At 38.6% G+C, this 19,094-nt stretch overlaps 1 protein-coding gene across 5 annotated transcripts in view; it reads left to right on the top strand.

The window, feature by feature from the left end:
* Positions 1-19,094, top strand: part of SBF2 (SET binding factor 2) — a 258,678-nt gene that overhangs the window by 89,989 nt on the left and 149,595 nt on the right. For all 5 annotated transcript variants that reach the window (XM_027737242.2, XM_027737251.2, XM_027737269.2 and 2 more), the window contains exon 3: positions 18,491-18,628. In XM_027737242.2, the coding sequence (XP_027593043.1) occupies positions 18,491-18,628 (138 nt within the window). The remainder of the gene's footprint in view (positions 1-18,490; positions 18,629-19,094) is intronic.

Raw genomic sequence — 19,094 nt, 5'->3', positions numbered from 1 at the left:
AAAGATAAAGCAGTTGCTGAGCAGGATTTAAAAAAAAATAAAACGGTTAAAATTACAGTGCTTTAGTTCTTGAGTAAAGAACTTATTGTGTACTTATAAATAGAATGTGAAGGGAAGATGTTTCTTAGAGGTTATAAAGGAAATGGTGTAAGGTAAAGTAATATTAGAGTCAGAGGTAAGTGAAGAATGGGTCAAAAAGATCTGAGTCACTGGGTGACAGGAAGAGAAGGTAGTCAGCTATGGCAGAAAATTATGTTTTCTTGGATGCTGGTGGGAATATCAAATGAAACAGACTTTGTGGATAATGACTCAAATTTTGGTCTGCCACTCAGTCTGTAAACATGTTTGTATACCCAGTTCTTACTCTGAAGTGCTGATGGATCTTTGTATATTGCTAATTTCTTTTGGCTTAACGGAAATTAAATAGGTGACATCTCTTTGACCTTTCCCTTTTTCCCTAGTGTTGCTTTTTATCTCACTGGTTTTGAACCATAAAATATTTGAATCAGTTGGTGAATTGAGGGCAGGGTGTTGTCAGTTTTGTTACTGGCAGTGTGGAGGGGTCTGTTTGACAGCTTTGCTATTTTATGTGACATTTGGGGGCAACTTCTGTGACTTGGAAGTACTGCTAAGCTGTGGTTTACAAATGAAGAACAGCAGTCTGTGAGGTCTCTCATAACCTACAGTTTCAGAAAACATTGTCTAGATCCTGACAGAACTGTACTTCCTGTTCCCTCTCCCTCATTTTGATCTGGTATTGTGGTATGTTTTTCTTTCCCATATCTGCCACTCATCTGCTTAAGTCACTTTTCTTTTTCATTCACTTGTTTATTTTATTTCATTAAAAAAAAAAAAAAAGGACTTATGGGGCAACATTTTTAAAATGCGTCAGTTGTTCCATGGTAATACCAACAAAATTTTTCCAAGTTTAGCTCTGAGAGGTTAAGTGATGAGAAGAGAGTTCAGAATTTTTGATGGTTTAGTAGATTGCGGTAATTGCTTGGAGAAGGCTGCAAACATTTTGAGTAGGCTTGTATGTCAGCCTGTCTGTGTTTGCTGTATTGCATGGCTTTCTGTATCTGCAGGGAACTGGAAGTTAAACCAGGTCTTTAAAAATCACTGCGCAGTAACATGTAGGTCAATGCACTTGTGTAGTTTTCTTTTGAGAACTTCCTGCGCAAGCGCAGGACTTTGCAGTTCCCTTTGCTGAACTTAATGAGATCTTCTCTACATGTGAATCTAGGAGAATTCTTGGATATAAGTTGCTTGAATCTAGGTTCAAGATTTATAAAAGTCAGAACTATAACTAGTGTCATTGAGTTGGCATTTTCAGTATACACACACTAGAGCGTTTTGTTATTCCAGTATGGACTATCTCTGAAAAGACAAATTTCAGTCTTTCAAGCCAGCAATGCCAGTGTGAGTATTATTAACAGTAATACCAGAGGAGCTGGTTCCTAGCTCTAGGCATAATTTTGTGAAAAAGGAAAATCATTAGGACATTTGACTTTCAGGCTTACTTTGACGTATTCAAGATTTGAGCTCAACTAAAAAGAAATTAGGACATAGTTCTGGCTTTATGTGGGGAGTTCTTTTTGTTCTGGGTGAAGAGTAGTTTACAAAATGAAGTACAGTGACTTTCTGACCACTTGCAGAAATGTGTAGACCTGTGTTTATGACTTGGTCTCCATACAAGCAGTGTTTTCAAGTTGTAGTGTCTTAGATTTTTAAGGACACAGTTAGTATTCTAAATATCTGGGGGGTAGGGAATACTATTTCGTGAAGAATAGTCTGTTGGTTTCTATTTTAGTACAAATCTGTGCATAATCAAAACATCACTTTGGCAATCTACTCTGAGTTTATCTGTGTGGGCCAAAACCATTAGGTAGTATCTACTGCCCGTTACGCCTTTTTGTAAGAAAAAGGAATAGTTTCTCAAATCGCACGGTGTTGACTAGGAAATATGGAAATGGCAGGAAATTTTTGTAATGTTTTAGAGGGTCCCTGAATCCCCAAATACTCTGAAAGGTTGCTTTTCTTCTGTGCCTTTGGAGGTTGTGCGTAGGACACTGTTGTTAGCTGTTCAAGTGTCGTAGGTCAACACATGTTTCCTGGTATGCAACTGTTGAAAGGGGGTTTTTCTGCTTGTTTTTTGGTCCTTTTTTTCTAATGTAATCCATACACACATTGTCAAAGCTCATCTATTATTCTTCTAATGTTTGTCCAGTACTACATAGTTATTTTCAAATTTTCACTTAATTTGTTTGGAGTTTACAGCAAATATTTTGGGTTTTTTTCTCTTTTGTATGATCTGTTTCATATTTTGGAGACTTAGGAATGTAGGAAACATTGATGCACCAGGAAATGCTGCATGCAGTAGGGTATTTCTGCTCATCTTGTATCATTTCTCCTGAGACAAATGGATGACTGTGCTAATATATTTGCAGTCAGCTTTGCAGTCCTTGCTGCTCAGACGAGACCATCATGTCTGAGATGTTGTCATCGGCGGCGCTTACGGCGTAGTCGTCATCTTACTGACCTAGGTTGTGTCTTGTAGTACCATTTTATAAATATCTTCCTGCTAAATTGAATTTTAGTTTTACTCTGAGCGTATCACTCAGTATCTAAGCTGTATGCAATTATTTCTCTATTGAAATGTTACCAGGCATTTTTTGTTTGGAGCAAAGGCTTCAAACCTTTCATGGCCTTGTATGTGTCAGTGTTGAACTACTAATGCATTTGAAACCTTAGGTTTCACTATCCTTTCAAACTAGACCATAGCAGCAGTGATTTGCTTGGCTGTGGGTAACTTCTATAAGTTTCAGAGTCTTCTAGAGGTGTCTTTTGCCAATATAGTAATATTTTATTTTAGATGCGGGATAAAAATAAAAGAACAAGAAGTAGTTCAGTGTTTCACTGGAACAGTGTATAATTTATTTTTAGTTGATAAAAAAAAAACCCTGAAAGTTTTCAGGTGATTTTTATGTTGTCTGTATCATGAAAGAATAAGTAGTCATTCTTTTAAAAGAACATGCTGTCCTGGATAGCTGTATTGCACAAGTGATGTCCAAGGCAAAAGTATGATTTTTTTTTTTTGGTTGTTTTACTTTTTATTTTTCCTGCAGATGGCTTCCTCTTGGGTATAATTTGGAATAAAATTCAGTACTGTTAAGTGTTTTGGCTCTTTATTTTATTCAAAGTATGTAAGGCATTACAGATGCCTTGAAATATTTCTATTTCCTCTGTATGCTTATGGGACAATAGAAGGGAACCCCCCACGGTTGACTAGTGTTTCTATTTTTATATATAGGAGTACCACTAACATTTGATTAATTTGGGGAAGGAAACGTGTTACTTATTTAATGTTTTCAATGAGAATGTGATCTTTACAATGTAATTTTCCATGTATTAATTCCTACTATTCAATAGCCTCCTCTGTTGTGTAATAATTATTTGGCAATAATTTGACCCAGATGATGATGATGATGATGATGATGATAATGATGATGATGGTAATAATAATAATAATAATAATAATAATAATAATAATAATAATAATAATAATAATAATAATATATTCTCCCCATTTCTTGTGAAGTTTACATGTGCTTTCTCTTTCTACTCCCTGTATCTTATGAGATGATCTATAATTGATGATGTTCAATGATATTCAGCTTCAAAGAACTGTAAGGGCAGCCCAGGTCCCTTTGGATATAAGAGGCTGAAATTATCCCACCAGTAAAGAACTAAGAGTAGACCCTTTCTGGGCATGCTGTCCCTGCAGAGGGCACTTGTATGCAGCTGGAATGTGCAGTTCTTTCCAGGGGATATTTCGTCTGCACTTGTCAACTCTCTTGGGACACAGGGGGAAAGGCATGTTTTTTCTGAACAGTAAAGTTACCAGCTTACATTTTTCAACTCTCTTAACATTGCCTTGTTTTAATTAATTACCAATAACTGGCATTTATAAGCAGTAAACTCTTTTACAAGTATTGAGTCTGACCAATTGTTTTGCATTAAATTATCAAGACAAGATAGAATTATATAATCCCTACCAATCCACTTGAAAAATGTTTATCCCTTCACGTCCAGTCCTGCTCAGAACTTTCCAAGAACCAAATTTTATGATATGAAATGATATAATGATTTAAGTATGTTGCTCAGAAACAATATATTTTACTTTCTTTTTTAAACATTTCAGTTTATTTTAAAAAACTTTTTTCCCTCTTTTTGGCTTCACAGAGGAGACCATATGTGATACATCAGTTTATTTAGTCTGACTAGAGTCTATTAATTAGCACCACTGATTTGTGATACGATGTTCAGCAATTCTAGTTATTCCGGCTAGTTTCAGTTCTGTCCAAATTGATAATATTCTTGAGATTAGGATGAAACCAGAGCATCTCCTGAGTTTAAGGGAATTGATTATGCTGATGATACTAACATGCCATATGTTACAAAGGAGAAGAAACAAATAAAATAAATCCCTGAATTCCTCTCAGATGATTTGGTAGAAAACTCCTTCTCAGCCCTTGGTTTGGCATACAACTTACAGTCACATAAGCAAGACAGGCCAGCCAGACTCCTCTGCAAGTACCTGCCAGCCCCGTGAAGTGCTGGATCGCTGCCGCTGGCTCTCTTGCAAAAACCTGGATGTCCAATTATGTATCCAGGTGGAAATTCTGTCTAAATCTCTATGCTTGAATGGTCAAAGCTCTGAAGTATGAGATCTGATTATAATCGTATCATAATGTAGAGCTTCAAGTGCTAAGAGCACGTTCAGACCCTGAAAAGGAAAGAACAAGGGGTTTCATATACAGATTTCCAGGTCCCACACTGATCTGAGCTGACTTGTGCTGGCACACATGGACTAAATACTGTCTTCCAAAAGCTGTTCAATTTTACTTGAAGGACTCCAGCTCCAACTGAGAGGAGCCTAATGCTCACTGTCTTACAATGCTTACTTGTCTGATAACCTGGTACAGTTTTCTGTCCCCTTAACTGACTAGAGAGTGACATCTTACTTTGAGATTTGATTTTTTATGATAATGACTTCTGGATCTAAAAGACTTAGTCTGAAATCTTCCTACTAGCAAACAGCTTATCTACATATAACCACTTTATAATTTACTTCTCAGTTGTCTGCAATAAACTCCAAAAGCTGAGCTCTTTTAAACTCATGGTATGACACTTGTTTTCCAACCCCAGCATTGGTTGTTTTCTTTTTTTTTCTGTCTTACTTGGAAAACCCTTTTGTATTCTCTACACTGTGTTCTAAAGTGATATTTTTGCCAGCTCTGTGACTGCCCAATTATGACACATGGGACAGGATGAGGATTTTTAGCTGGGGACAGGGTGGGGAATTAGAGAATGCTTCTTCAATAGAGGTGACTCCACTGGTGTGTGTCTCTGGTAAGGGTTATCTTTTCCAGTCTATCAGCAAGCTCATCTTTTAATCTATGGAATATGTGCTGTGCTAATGACATCCAGTATGCTTTTAAAATATAATTGCCACAAAGGATCAAGTCAAATACTTTTAAGAAGACAAAAAGAAAAAGTCCGGGTATATACTATGTGGTTGTGACTGCATTTATCAGCTGCATTTATTGCTATTACCCCACCCCCCCAAAATTATTTTAATGCCTTGGTTTAATACCAGCCATCATTCTATTTGTATCTTTAATTTTTGTCTCTGATACAGCTTTAAATTACCTCCTGTTAATTTACATGAATTTACTGTTGTGCTGAACTAGTAATTAATTTCTTATGGATCTTCTTTTTTACCCTCTTAAAGCATAAGAGTAATGTTTGTGGTCTCTAGGCCTCTGGGATTTCCCCATTTTGGAAAACTTTTGGAATACTATGTTTATTGGTGAAGAGCTCCTCAGCCCTTTCCTTTACCTGAACCAGTTTGCTGGAAAATGTTGACTTTTATCAGAGGTTCTCACATTTTGTCTTCTATTTTTTTATTTTTTTTTTTGTTCCAGTAACATCTTACGACAGAAGCCATAAAAACTTCTAATACTCTGTTTTGTTCTGTTTTAATTATCATGTGGTGGAGAACAGAAAACATACACGTTGAAGTTTTCTGGTGATTGTGCACAATTCAGGTTTAGGATGTCGTCCAAACACGGAGTACACTGGAGAGAAGCCGAAAGGGAGGAAAAGGCGACTACCGTGGTTAGATAGGAACTTGCAAGTACAAACTTCCTCAATGACAAACCTCCCTGAAGTTTAATTTTGACAAGTTTTGGAATCTCTTATGATCTTAATTCAGAAACTGCTAAATTCTGCAAACCTACCTGGAGGAAATGCAGTCTCTTCATCAGAATGGCTGTTTCCTGGCATGCCAGCAGTGCATGAGAACATCTGCAGTGGCACAAAGCCTTTTTGTTTATAGTGGAGCTTTTGCCAGACACGCTTGCTTACCACACCCATTAAAGATATCCTGTAATGTAGTCCAGTAGTAATGCCCACTGGTTATGATACAAGCCCCAGTTTTATGGGAAGAGAGGACAAGTATGTCTCATATTGTTGGTCCCAGTTTTCTGCACAGGAAACTGAAACTCAGTGGAAAGCACCAAACTTTTCAGCGGTCTTTTCATGTTACTTATTTTACTCTGTTCTTGGTGAGAGTGCTGACAGGAAATACATTTCATATTTTTCTTAATTAATGCTGTGGAAATGTAGAATTGAGTAGTAGCAGCCAATGTACAGAACTGCATTAGTGGGATACATTCATGTCACAATCCAGTTGTTTGTGGTTTTTTATTTTAGCTCCCAGCCTCTATTTCACTTACATAAGATGTTTCTTTGTGAGATTTTTAGTCACATTAATTTTTCTGTGTTTACGTACTTACTCTTCTGTTTCTTTGTAGAAACTCACACTTGCAAAAGGGGAAAACGATTGTGACTGTAAGTGGGAAACAATAACACAAAGCATATAAGAAGTACCGTTACATTCCCCAAATTAACAGACCAGAAATACGCTGTCCTTTCTATAATTTCCTTTGCTTATTTTTAATTTAAGTTCTCCTGACTGAATCAAGCTTTGGGTGCAGTGAACTGCTGTTGTTCAGAGGTGCAGGAGACAGAGAGATCTGAGGGCAATGCTGAGCAGGCAATGTGAGGTGTGGTGCTGGTGGGAGTGGTTGCTGCCACTACACATTTGACAAGGTGGCAGGTTTTAGGAGGTGGGTCTGGACATGCTCTCCTTTCAGACCTTTCACCACTTCATAGAATCACAAACTATGCTGAGTTAGAAGGGACCCACAAGGATCATCAAGTCCCGTTCCTGGCCCTGCACAGGACCATTCCCAAGAGTCACATCATGGGTCTCAGAGTATCATCTCAACACTTCTTGAACTCTGACAGGCTTGGTACTGTGACCACTTTCCTGAGGAGCCTGTTCCAGCACCCAGCCACTCTCTGGGTGAAGAACCTTTTCCTAATATCCAACCTAAACACTCCTGACAGAACTTCAGACCATTCCCTTGGTTCTGTCACTGGTCACCACAGAGCAGAGATCAGTGCCTGCCCCTCCTCTTCCCCTCACGAGGAAGTTGTAACTGCAGTGAGGTCTCCCCTCAGTCTCCTCCAGCTGAATAGACCAAGCGCCCTCAGCTGCTCCTCACACGGCTTCCCCTCAAGGCCCTTCGCCATCTTCACAGCCCTCCTTTGAACACTCTGTAATGGCTTAATATCTTTCTGATATTGTGGTTCCCAAAACTACCACAATATTCCAGGTGCGGCCGCCCCAGTGCAGAGCAGAGCAGGACAATCCCCTCCCTCGACCAGCTGGTGATACTTTGCCTGATGCCCCCCAGGACAGGGTTGGCCCTCCTGGCTGCCAGGGCACTGCTGACTCATCTTCAACTTGTCATCGACCAGGACCCCCAGGTCCCTTTCCATGGCACTGCTTTCCATCTCATTCCCCAGTCTGGCTGTATATCCAGGGTTGCCCCATCCCAGGTGCAGAATCTGGTACTTTCCCTTGTTGAACTTCATGTGTTTGGTGATTGCCCAGTCCTCTAATTTGTCGAGGTCTCTCTGAAGGGCCTCCCTGCCTTTGAGGGAGTCAGCTTTTACATGGCTAGAGGGCTCATGCTGGGCTAGGAGACTGCCAACCCATTTAAACTTCCCCAGGCCTTCCAAAAGCCCCTTTCCCATGTCAGCCATCCCCTTCTCCTTTCCTTGATTTCCTCTAGCTGGATGCAAGCACTGATGTTGGGATGGACATGCTCTCTCTGGGATAAATTGGCAGAAAGGTACTCGGGGTGTACCTGTGTTCCAGATCTTGGAGGCGCCCTGGATTATGACATTATTTGGATTTGAAAATAAAGGAGTAGGACAGGGCAAGTTAGATTATGTATTTTAACTTGATGTGTGGCATCCAAAACAATTAAAAGAGATACTGATAATTCACAGAGGTAGATGGCACCACCATTTCCCTGGCATTATTTCTGGAGGATGGTTAGACCAGAAGACTTAGATCTGTTCTCAGGAAACCCATTTGTTTCAGTCCATGGAAGGGAGATTTCAGCCAAGGTAAGATTCAGAGGTTGGTTGAATCTTGTGCAGGTTGAGTATGACCTACCCAAAAGCATGGAGATTTTATATAAAATGTGAGCTTTGGAACAAACTCTCTGAGAGCCAGATCTATATATCCCTTCACAGTATTATATTTGCTAACTTGCAGCCTGCCTCTTGTATTGATCTGGGTTCCTATCATGTGTTCTGCTGCACCAGGCACTTTTTGGAACTCAAAGTGAGCTTGAGAGTTGTGTTGTGAAGGAGTATATTTCAAAAAGAAATTGATTATCACTTTGGACCAAGTGCATTTTATTTAGGGAGTTTTAGGTATATCTTACCCTTTTTGTGGTTTGCTCTATAAGTTTATGTTCCAGTACAATTTCTACTCTCTATTTTAAGAGCAAATCCTGACATCAAATTAATTTGCCTATTTCAAGACTTCCTGTTCTGTATTTTGTCATCTTGAGGCTGTTGGCATCTCTTTTGAAGCTCTTAAGTCTATTTTGCTGCAGCAGTCACAGGCCTTTTAGTTGCTGGGCCTCTGTCAGGTCAGATCAATGTTCTGCATTGCCACATACTTACACACACTACCCCCGGCACCTGTGTGCTTTTTTCTAAGTGTTGAGACTTCAAAGCTGTCTCTGGCAGATATATTCTAAGGAGTTGTAAGATGATGAATACAAAAATCCTAACACAAGGCTGCCTGAGCTCTTTTTACAATTACTAGAGAGAAACAGAAGGAATCTTCAAATTGTAGCATCGTCATATTAATGGTGCGGTTCAATATCTGATTGTAGAGGTGTAAGCTATAAAAATAAGATAAGGAGGACTTTGTGTATTACAGTAGTATTTTATATAACATTGAGCAGTTCTCTGGAGCAGTATTAATCATTAACATAAATCAAAATTTATGTTTGTCTAAGTAGCTTACTGTTTGGCAGTTGTAATGGTTGAGTGATGTATGTTAATTACTCTGCTGTCCTTTTTTTTTTGGACCTTCAACCAATGCAATAATGGTACTTGTACATGCTGTATGTATTTTGAAAGCTAGTTTATAGTATTATCTAGTAAATGAGTTGGGAAGTCACTACAAACTGAAAAAATTTATGGCTGCTGTTGCAACACAGTGCTACTACTGCCAAAAGAGTAAAAGAAAGAAAGAAGGAGAGAGACAAGAAGAGGAAAAAGAGCGCATTAGGCAAGGTTTATATTTCATGCTTGACTAATAATTGTGCATAACATGCTCATTTATGTTTCTAAATGGAAACTGTTTTTCTAGGTTCCTATAGCTCAGATGACTACCAATCTTTCCAAGGGTATAGACAGTGGTCATTAAAAATAGGACAAATCCCAAACCCCAAAATAAAAAAGCAAGCAAAAAAACCCCCAGAACAAATTAACCATTGTCTCAATGTCACAATGTATTTTGGAAACCACTCCTGAACAGTGGTTGTTGAAAAAGTTGAGGGACAAAGATGCCTCTTTATCTATTTAGTGCTGCAAATTAAAATGCAAGTATTTAATAAAAAGAATCAGTTTCTTTGGTAGTGGTATTCTTTCATAGTCCTTCAGTGTTGCCTCAGGAATATTCTAAATATCAGAAATTTTCCAACCATACTGTCTTTTTTGTCTCATAATCAAACACAGTGCATTCACTGTAGACCTGGATTCTTCAGACTGAAGTATAATTTGCTAGTCATGTCTCACTTTAATTTATTGCTGCATTGAAATTGTGTTTTCTGCTTTTATACATAGTTGAATACTTAGTTTCCAGACTTCTCATTATTCTTTTGACAACAGTGTTGTTGGCAGCAATTATTGCTGACTGGTAGATATTGCTTCATAAAAAAAATTTTGAAGATGGAGCTCTGTGTTCCTGAATTTCATTTGCAAGACCTGAGTTAAAATTTTTGACTTCTTAAATCTTTGATGAAGTTTAAAGTGAATGTTTTAAAAAAATATATAAAATTCTCTGGCATAAAATATGTGCTTCAGACACCTAATGTACTGATACTTGGTTTGACATACTGATGTACATCTGAGAATTCCTGGTTACTGTCCACAGTGCTTTCTTTGCCTGAGGTAGCCCAGAGCATGGTATTGGGTTTTGTTGGGGGTGGATGTGGTAAAAAAATATTCTGAGTCCAAAGATGTCAGCATTTTTAAATTTCCATAAGATTTTCTTCGTAGCACTTGGCTGAAATCAAGTAGAGGGACCATGGTTTAAATAGATTAAAAAGTCCAAACTTAATTATTTGCACAAGCCCACTAAATTTATAGTCTAAATAAACTTGATTAGAGTAGAGGTGTAGGAAGTTCATTTCCTGAATAAAACCCCATTTAATGTAACCATTAATCCTGTACTATTTCTAAAATAAAGGCATTAGCATGCAGTACTTACTCTAAATCACCATATCTGTAGTCTAGTTTGGTTTTGTTCAGAAATGGTCAGAGGATGATTTCACAGATTTTGTTGTTGTTGTTTTAAATAAGGCACTGGGATGGCAATACTGAGTGTTCTGAAAACACAAGAAGAAACTGTTTTCCCAGTGGGTATAGTTTACTTCCTAAAAGCCAGTGCAACTATTTTTTTAGAAGATAAACTAGGAACACAGTTGTTGTACAAATGCTTTTTGCAATTTGGGTTTTCTTCATAGCAATTCATTAAAATGACACAGTGTTATGAGGTTTTAAAAAGACAAAGCAATGCACTCAAAACTGATTTTTATTTTCATGTGCATGTGTAGATGTTATATATTTACTAGTACGTGGGGGAAGTTAACCAAGTGCTTCAGTAAAAGACTTCTCTGTCTCGGTGACTGGGGGATGAATTAACTGGTTTTAGTTGAGATGTTCCCAAATATTTTAACTTTTCTTGTTTTGTTGAACTTTACTGCAGGGTGTCTGTGACAAGCTTGAGCATCTGGTTATTGAGGATCACTTTAATCTGTAGCTCCAGTTAGAGAATACCTCGTCTGTCACTTGTGCAGGATTAGTGCCACTGAGAGATCTTTCAGCAACTTTCAGCCTTAGGAAGCTCAAGAATGAGGTTGAGGATCTTTTCTCTGCAGGGAAGCGTTTCTTAGTGTCTGTTTTCACATGTTTTAAACGTTTGAATGAGGAGCTGACTGCTGAGGTGGAAATGTCCACAGTGCCTGGGGAGAGTCTGTCCCAGGCAAGGAGGGGAGAGATAATTCACCTCTAATATTCTTGGACATGTCACCTTTAGTCACAAACAACCCTCCTGCTGCTTCTCATGTGATTTCCCCTAAGTACTGCAACCAATTTCAGGGTGAGAGGCTAAGGACAGGTAGTATCCGATTACACCAGCCCATGCAGGCACCTAAGTGTGGTTTTTCAGTTTGCCAAGGGGAGAAAAGCAGTCCCTTGATTTTTTCACATGAACACTGCCTATTCACACTCATTTTGGCTTTCCCCTGTCTCTGGTGTCATAGGTTAGAAAGTGTGAAATTAATGAAATATGTTAATGTTGGCTTCTTAACCTCTGTTCTGGCTTCAGCACCCCGGTAGCCTCTGGACTGGGTGAGAGAGGTGGGCAGCTGGTTTGCCAGGCACCTTTGTGGGAGATCCTGGCAGCAGGTTCACAGTTCAGGGGTGCAGGCAGGTTCACAGGTGCCACAAGATGAGTGTGTAAAGGTTCATCTCAGAGAACTCTGCATTTCAGTTGATCCCAAGGTAGAAAAAAAGGCCTTTCTTTTCTATTTTTTATAGCTTTAAGATTAAAAGCTATTTTTTTCTTTATGAGTGAGTTTAATTGTTTACAGTTGATCATCAGAATATTCTACAACACTTGAAATGGGCTTTTACCTGGAAATAATCTAGAGTATACTTTAAGTACGCTGGTTTTATTTTAGACTAGGCTGAGGATAAATACAAGGTTTCTTAGATACAAGATGTTGAAAGGCAGGAAGCTGTTACAAAGATCGGTGTATATTTTGTGTTCTGTTTACATTCAGAGATATCCAAAAGCTCCCAGCGTTCCTTCATATTTACAGCTTCATAACATTATTTTTTTATTATGCCAGTGAGCACTGTAATTGTTTTGTTTTGTTTTAGGTAGAGGTATGCATCTGAAAAAGAAAATTCCCTGTGCCAAAATTCCATACATAAGTGAATGGAAAAATGGTGAAATACTCAGCAGCTGGTGCTAGGTCATGCAAGTCCAGATGGAACAAACTTTCTTCACATAATGTCCAGAACATGGCCCTTTATTTTTAGGAAGGCTTGTAGAAAAGATGATGATGATACATGTTAGAAACAAAGCATGGTTAAAGTAAAAGAAAGCCTACGGAAGCAGGCTTAATAAAATTAGTCTTTGCACCCAGGATGGTTCAAGGGAGAATCAGATGTTTGGTGAAAAAGTTAAATTAGAAAGGAAGGTAGATAACTCTGTCAGATGTTTTAAATTCTAAGATCATTTTGGGATCTTCTAATTCAAGTCTTGTCAATGGAGTTCCTGTTTTCTATTTTATGTGCATCCAGATAGCTTTGGCTTTTATATGACAAGAAAGAAATGCACAAATGTATTTTGAAGAAAAAAAACAGTGTAAGAATATATTTTAAATATAACTATATTAGTGCAGGATTCTGTAATGCTGTGTCACAGACCTTGTCTACTGTTCTGTGTAAACTCTTCACAAAATGCTTTCAACTAATGACTTGCTGAGAATGTATCATGTCTTAAACTTTCTGAACAAGCTTTTTCCCCTTTCTACTTTGGTAGTGCCATCGAAGGTAGTGAATTTCTGATGGAAAGCTGACCGGATCGTTGACACAGAAAACAATATAAAGTGCAGAGAGAGCAGTCTGTAGCTACACAGACCCAACTAGAATATTGGTTCAAGTTTTGTTGTGGATTTGGTTGTGCTCGGGGTGCAAGCCCAGGAGAACATAAATACCTAACATGCAATTCAGCAACTGAGTAATTTCTGATCAACAGATCAGAATGTATTATAGTTCTGCCATGATAGGGATAAAAAAGAACTAAAGTTTTTCTTTAATGAGACTTGAATACTATATAATTACTATTCATTACAGTAATACTACTTAATCTTCACATTCACAGTATCTAGTAAGCCTTCTACCTACATCCCAGTTCCTCCAGTGCTTTAATAGAAATTGTGACTATTTTGACATTTTCTTCAATTTTCAACAGACTGGGTGCCCCAGGGGAATGGTCATGGCCTCAGGTTTGTGGGTGTTCAAGCCCTTCTCTGGACATGCTCTGCTGTCTCCATGTCGTTTTTGAAGTGAGGGGCCCAGAACTGGACACAGCACTCGAGGTGTGGCCTCACCAGTGCTGAGTACAGAGGGACTTCACTTCCTTGGTCCTGCTGGCCACACTATTCCTGATCCAAGCCAGGATGCCCCTGGCCTTCTTGGCCACCTGGGCACAGTGCTGGATCATGTTCAGCCGCTGTCAACCAGCACGTCCATGTCCCTTTGTGCCGAACAGCTCTCAAGCCACTCCTCCCCCAGCCTGTAGCACTGCAGGGGGTTCTTGTGACCCAAGTGCAGCACCTGGCACTTGGCTTTGTTGGCTCTCATGCAGTTTGTCCTCAGCCCATCGATCCAGCCTGTCCAGGTCGCTCTGCAGAGCCCTCCTACCCTCAAGGAGAGCATTCTTACCCTCCAGCAGATCAACACTCCCACCCGCCTGCAAACTTACTGAGGGTGCACCCAATCCCCTCTTCCTGATCGTTGATCAGGGTGTTAAACAGAACTGTCCCTGACACTGAGCCCCGGGGAACACCTCTTATGCCTGGTCACCAGCTGGATGTAACTCCATCCACCACCACTCTGGGCCTGGCCATCCAACCAGTTTTTACCCAGTGAAGGGTGCCCCTGTTCAAGCCATGAGCAGCCAGCTTCTGCAGGAGAATGCTGGGGGAAATGGTGTCAATGGCTTTACTGAACTTTAGGTAGACAACAGCCACAGCCTTTCCCTCATCCACTAAGGGTGTCATTTTGTCATAGATGGAGATCAGGTTGGTCAAACAGGCCCTGCCTTTCCTAAACCCATGCTGACTGGGCCTGATCCCCTGGGTGTCCAGCACGCTCTGTGTGATGGCACTCAGGATGATCTAGTCTGTGACCTGTCCCTTTCAATTCAGGATTTTCTGGATTCTAGACACCAAATCTGTATACGGTATAACTAAGGGATATTCTACTTTATGCAAATTATTTCTTTTAATAGAGAAGGACAAAGCAAGCAGTAGGAATACAGCCATGGCTCTAGGTTGGAGAGAAAGAACAAACCTATGAGTCAAGCAAAGATGATGTTTTTAGCTCATAAAAATTAGAAGAAAGAAATGTCACTTTTAAACAATTAATCATGTCTAGACTTTAGAAAGAAGGCTTGTGGTGATGACATACAAATTTTTTAAAGGTAACAAACCCAGCTACACTGTTACAAAACACTGCTTCATTTTTAAATCTGTCTGGTCTCTTGTTTAGTCTGAAAGCATTTGTGGGAATAATTAAGAGAAAGTTCTTTGCTTTGGTGGTCCCCTGCAGTTTCAAAAAATACAGAAAATGTAATTTCAGCACCTTGAGTAAAATATCTGTTGCATATTTTTCAGTGCAATTTCTGGATATCTGCACCAGATTTCACAAGGTAATCAGATGTAACGTGGAGTTGATCTGAAGCACTCACCACCATTAGGGCCTTATTCCTATGAATAGTGAATTGGACAATCTGATTGATCCTAATTTTCACGGTCTTTGATAGAAGTTACAGTCTGGTTCCAAGAATTCTGGCAAATAAGTGAAACAATATGGGAGCACATTCGTTCTTCTGGGTTTTTTCTTGTTTACTGAAGAAGCACATGACCTTTGAATTACATTCACAGTGGTGATTTTGTCTGTTTTGGTATAGCATCTGGTTTGGTAAGGAAACATTTTTCTGTTCTTAGTAGCCAGAGCGTGCTGGTAATCATACTGGATAGTAGCTTGTATTTATACTAATTTGGAAAGTTCTTCTCAATGCTGTTTGCATTTCAAATATTGCACTAGTATTTATTACCTTATTTTAAGGAACTGAGAATCACTCATTGTTTAATCTCTTGGAGGAGCATGTTGTCTTTATCCTCAATCTCTGTATTTATAAATTCCTTCCAGTTTATTTGAAAACACAGATTCTCTGTGTAGCCATTGAATGTACTCTACTTCAGCTGTTTTTTTCAACAATCACTAATTGTTGTTTTCTAGTAAAATACTTAAAACTATAAAGCATATGTGATACACAAGAGCACTTGGAAATTGGGAAGAATTCCCACTGAGATGTGAGTAGGTTTTAGACATGCATAAAGACTGAGAGATTGCTGTTGACATCAGCCTGCCCAGGTCCACAGTCTCTTCTGATAGTTTAGCTGTTTGGTTTCCCTTTGCATTTCCCAGTGTACCAAGCAGATGTTGGTCTAAATTTTATGCAGAAACCTGCTAATAATGCATTATTACAATAAAAATAATTATTTTAAAATTTAATTTTATTTCAAAATAAATACAAAAAGTATATTCAAAATTAACTTACCAGTACCTCCAAGTTCAAAACTGGTGGATTTTGAGTGTATCATGTGGAAATCAGCTCTGCATAACCCAGCTCCCTCATTTGTCATTTGGGTGCAGAATAGCCTGTGGATTATTTGGATATATCAGCTCTTCTGAGAGTGTTTGATGTGTGCAGAATGGCCCTTTGTCCAGGAATTCCAGACACTCCAAAATCTGATAGATTGCCATTTACAGGAGCGAGATGGGACATTACCTGTAAAGCTGAAGGGCAGTGGCAGCAGCAGGGAGCTCCTGTCAAAGCTGGTAGACTTGGCAGATTTGAAAGAGTGTTAAGATTGTAAACTCCTTAAGAAGCTCAAGCTGGGACTGCTTGAACAGCCTTTATTTGACCTACCTTGTATGGATGATTTGGTTCTAATGGCATAGGTTTTATTTATTAACAGTCTTACTGCATTCTTTGCATTTTGGCTCATACTTGTTGAACAAATTCAGAGTTTTGGGGGTTATCTTATTGAACCGTGGACTCCAGGCTTCATTTACTACACAGACCCCCCCTAAACTCTGAAATACGTACAGAACTCTAACGATTTTATTGTCAAAGTTTTTAGTGATGTTTTGTTATAGTGTCTGTATATGTTGACCATATTACATTATCTTTATAGCAGTCCTGCAAGATTAATAGCAGTATCTTCTTATTTTTAACTGACATGAGATGAAAAACAAAGGGAGATTAGGCCAGTATTATCAAAATCATGGACTAATGCTGGATGCTTAGCTTGGAATGACTAGGATTTCTTTTCTCAGAGTACTTTTTGATGTTCAGAGCAGTTATTTTCAGATGCAGAAGGGAGTGCTTAGCACTCCCAAGGATACAGACTCAGAAGTGTTAAGCTGACTATCTAGAATTTGAAGAATGTAACATAAGAAAACTTTGGTTTTGAAGATTTTCCCATGATCATAAAAGAAACTGTATATCAGAGGCAGAGTTTTAACTGCTGTTCACCTAAGACTACCCAGGTTTTATTGTAGAGGCTCTAAAGATGAATCTGTAGTGAATGTTTGTTTGCAACTTACTCTTCATGCTCTCTCAGTTTTCAACATCTGTCTAGGGAAATGAAGCAATTTCTGGAAAGATGAGATTTTAACCTAGCTCTTTTGTTCCTTTGGTATCTGCACTGTTTAACAATCTTAGAAATTTTTTGTGTGGTGTTTTGGTTTTTTTTATTATTTTTTTCTTATTCCTAATATGTCCAGGGGCTATTACCTTTGCTGCATGTAAATTCTAGGTTTATAATTTTGCTATTAAAAATGTGCCTCTGAATTCTTAGTGTATGTGAATTTAGCCTTCAGTAAAAGAAAGGGAGAATACAATATTCCATGAAGGGCATCTCAAGAATGTTCAGCAGGCTGATTTCTGAACTTCAGCACATTCTTCCATTATAGAGGACAAGTTATTAAGTGGTGTTGTACTCTAGTCATCTAAAAACAAGAAGAAAAAACATACACTTTCCACTTTGCTGTTGAACTGTATTTCTCCTTTTGTTCATGCTGCTTGTACACTTCTCTTTCGAGGTCAGAATTGCTGCCTTTGGTGCTGGTGGCTTGTACTGCCATGGCCCTGGTCAGCTTGAAGGAAGAAGTACTGAAAGGACTTAGGCTTATTTGACATGTGTTTTAAGTTCTGCACAGATTTAGTCACTGCTCACTGGGACAAGGACTTGGAAACGTGCTTATGAAGTATCTGGAGAGCTGCAGCAAGTGATTTTCTTTGTCCCTGAGAGTTATGAAGTCAAGAACTTGAATGTATTTTTCACAGTGGTGGCAAAACTTGTATCTCTGCTGTAGTATGACTTCTTATAAAATTTCGAATGTTCACAATGAAGTTTATAGAGGTAATCAATAAATAGATGAAAAACATTGCTCTATGAATACTCTTTTGTAAGAGCAACTATTGAATAATTTTGCAAGCAGGTGTAAGTGCAATATCTTATGTTTGATGAGGTAAATTAATGAAGAAGTAGGAGAGAAATTAGAAATGTAGAGACATTCCAAGTCACAAGAATTGTAACTTCAAATTGAAACCTGTTATCCAAGTAAAAGCTGCATAATGTATCAATCTTTTCCTGTTGTTGCCTGTTGAACTCTGCAAAGATGATCCTGAATACTGAATTCAAAGGAACACATCTTCACTTTGTGCAGTTAATTATATCTCCCTTGATGTTTATAGGGTTGGATTTATATCTGGCCAGCTCCAAGACCTACTGGATTTTCCTCATTTTCTTCAAATTTCGCAGCCTTGCATATGTTCACTTCAAATGAAATGAGCTTCTTGATAATGATCTGTGACATTGTTTAAAAATCTTTTCCACATTTCATAAAACAACTGGTATTACTGCTTAACTATATGTCTCTTTTCTTGTTTCCTTAGTTTTGCCAGCCTGGAGGATGGCAGCTTTCGAAGGAGAGGAAACAGCCAACGTTCTTCGTGGTGGTTCTGACTGACATAGACTCAGAGAGGCACTACTGCTCCTGCTTAACTTTCTATGAAGCAGAGATTAACCTGCAGGTAAAAACTTTACAATAAGTTACAAAAATGCAGAAAAAGGTGTCTAGAAACAATAGAGGGCAACTCTAGAAAATATTTTGCTGTTCCTCTCATACAGAAATCCATGTATTTGCACGAAGGTGAGCTCGGTGTACTTCTTTGTGGGTTTGGGGGTTTTGTCTGTTTTGCAATAAAAAAAGCAACCAAAAACATCTCATAGAATTTCTTGTGGTGGTTTTTTGTTTGGTTGGTTTGTTTTTGTTTTTTTTTAATGAGACAGGCAATATGGTGTTCCTTTTATTTCCCTTCGTGTTTGACATAGCATGGATGATTCTAAGCCTTGTTCTAGGAAAAAGTTTATTAACTTATGCTCCCTCTGCTGGCCTGCTCCATGGATATACATATTTCTGTAAGTGCATTTATTGGCAAGGTTTGTGTGGGGGTAAATGGCAAGATTTTAAAACTGATAGAGTAATTATTCAGTTGT

The sequence above is a fragment of the Pipra filicauda genome, unplaced genomic scaffold (genome assembly GCF_003945595.2).
Source record: "Pipra filicauda isolate LSUMZ 115617 unplaced genomic scaffold, ASM394559v2 scaffold26_size5592650_pilon, whole genome shotgun sequence".
In the NCBI taxonomy this organism is placed as follows: Eukaryota; Metazoa; Chordata; class Aves; order Passeriformes; family Pipridae; genus Pipra; species Pipra filicauda.
This window is presented reverse-complemented; position numbering and strand designations above follow the sequence as displayed.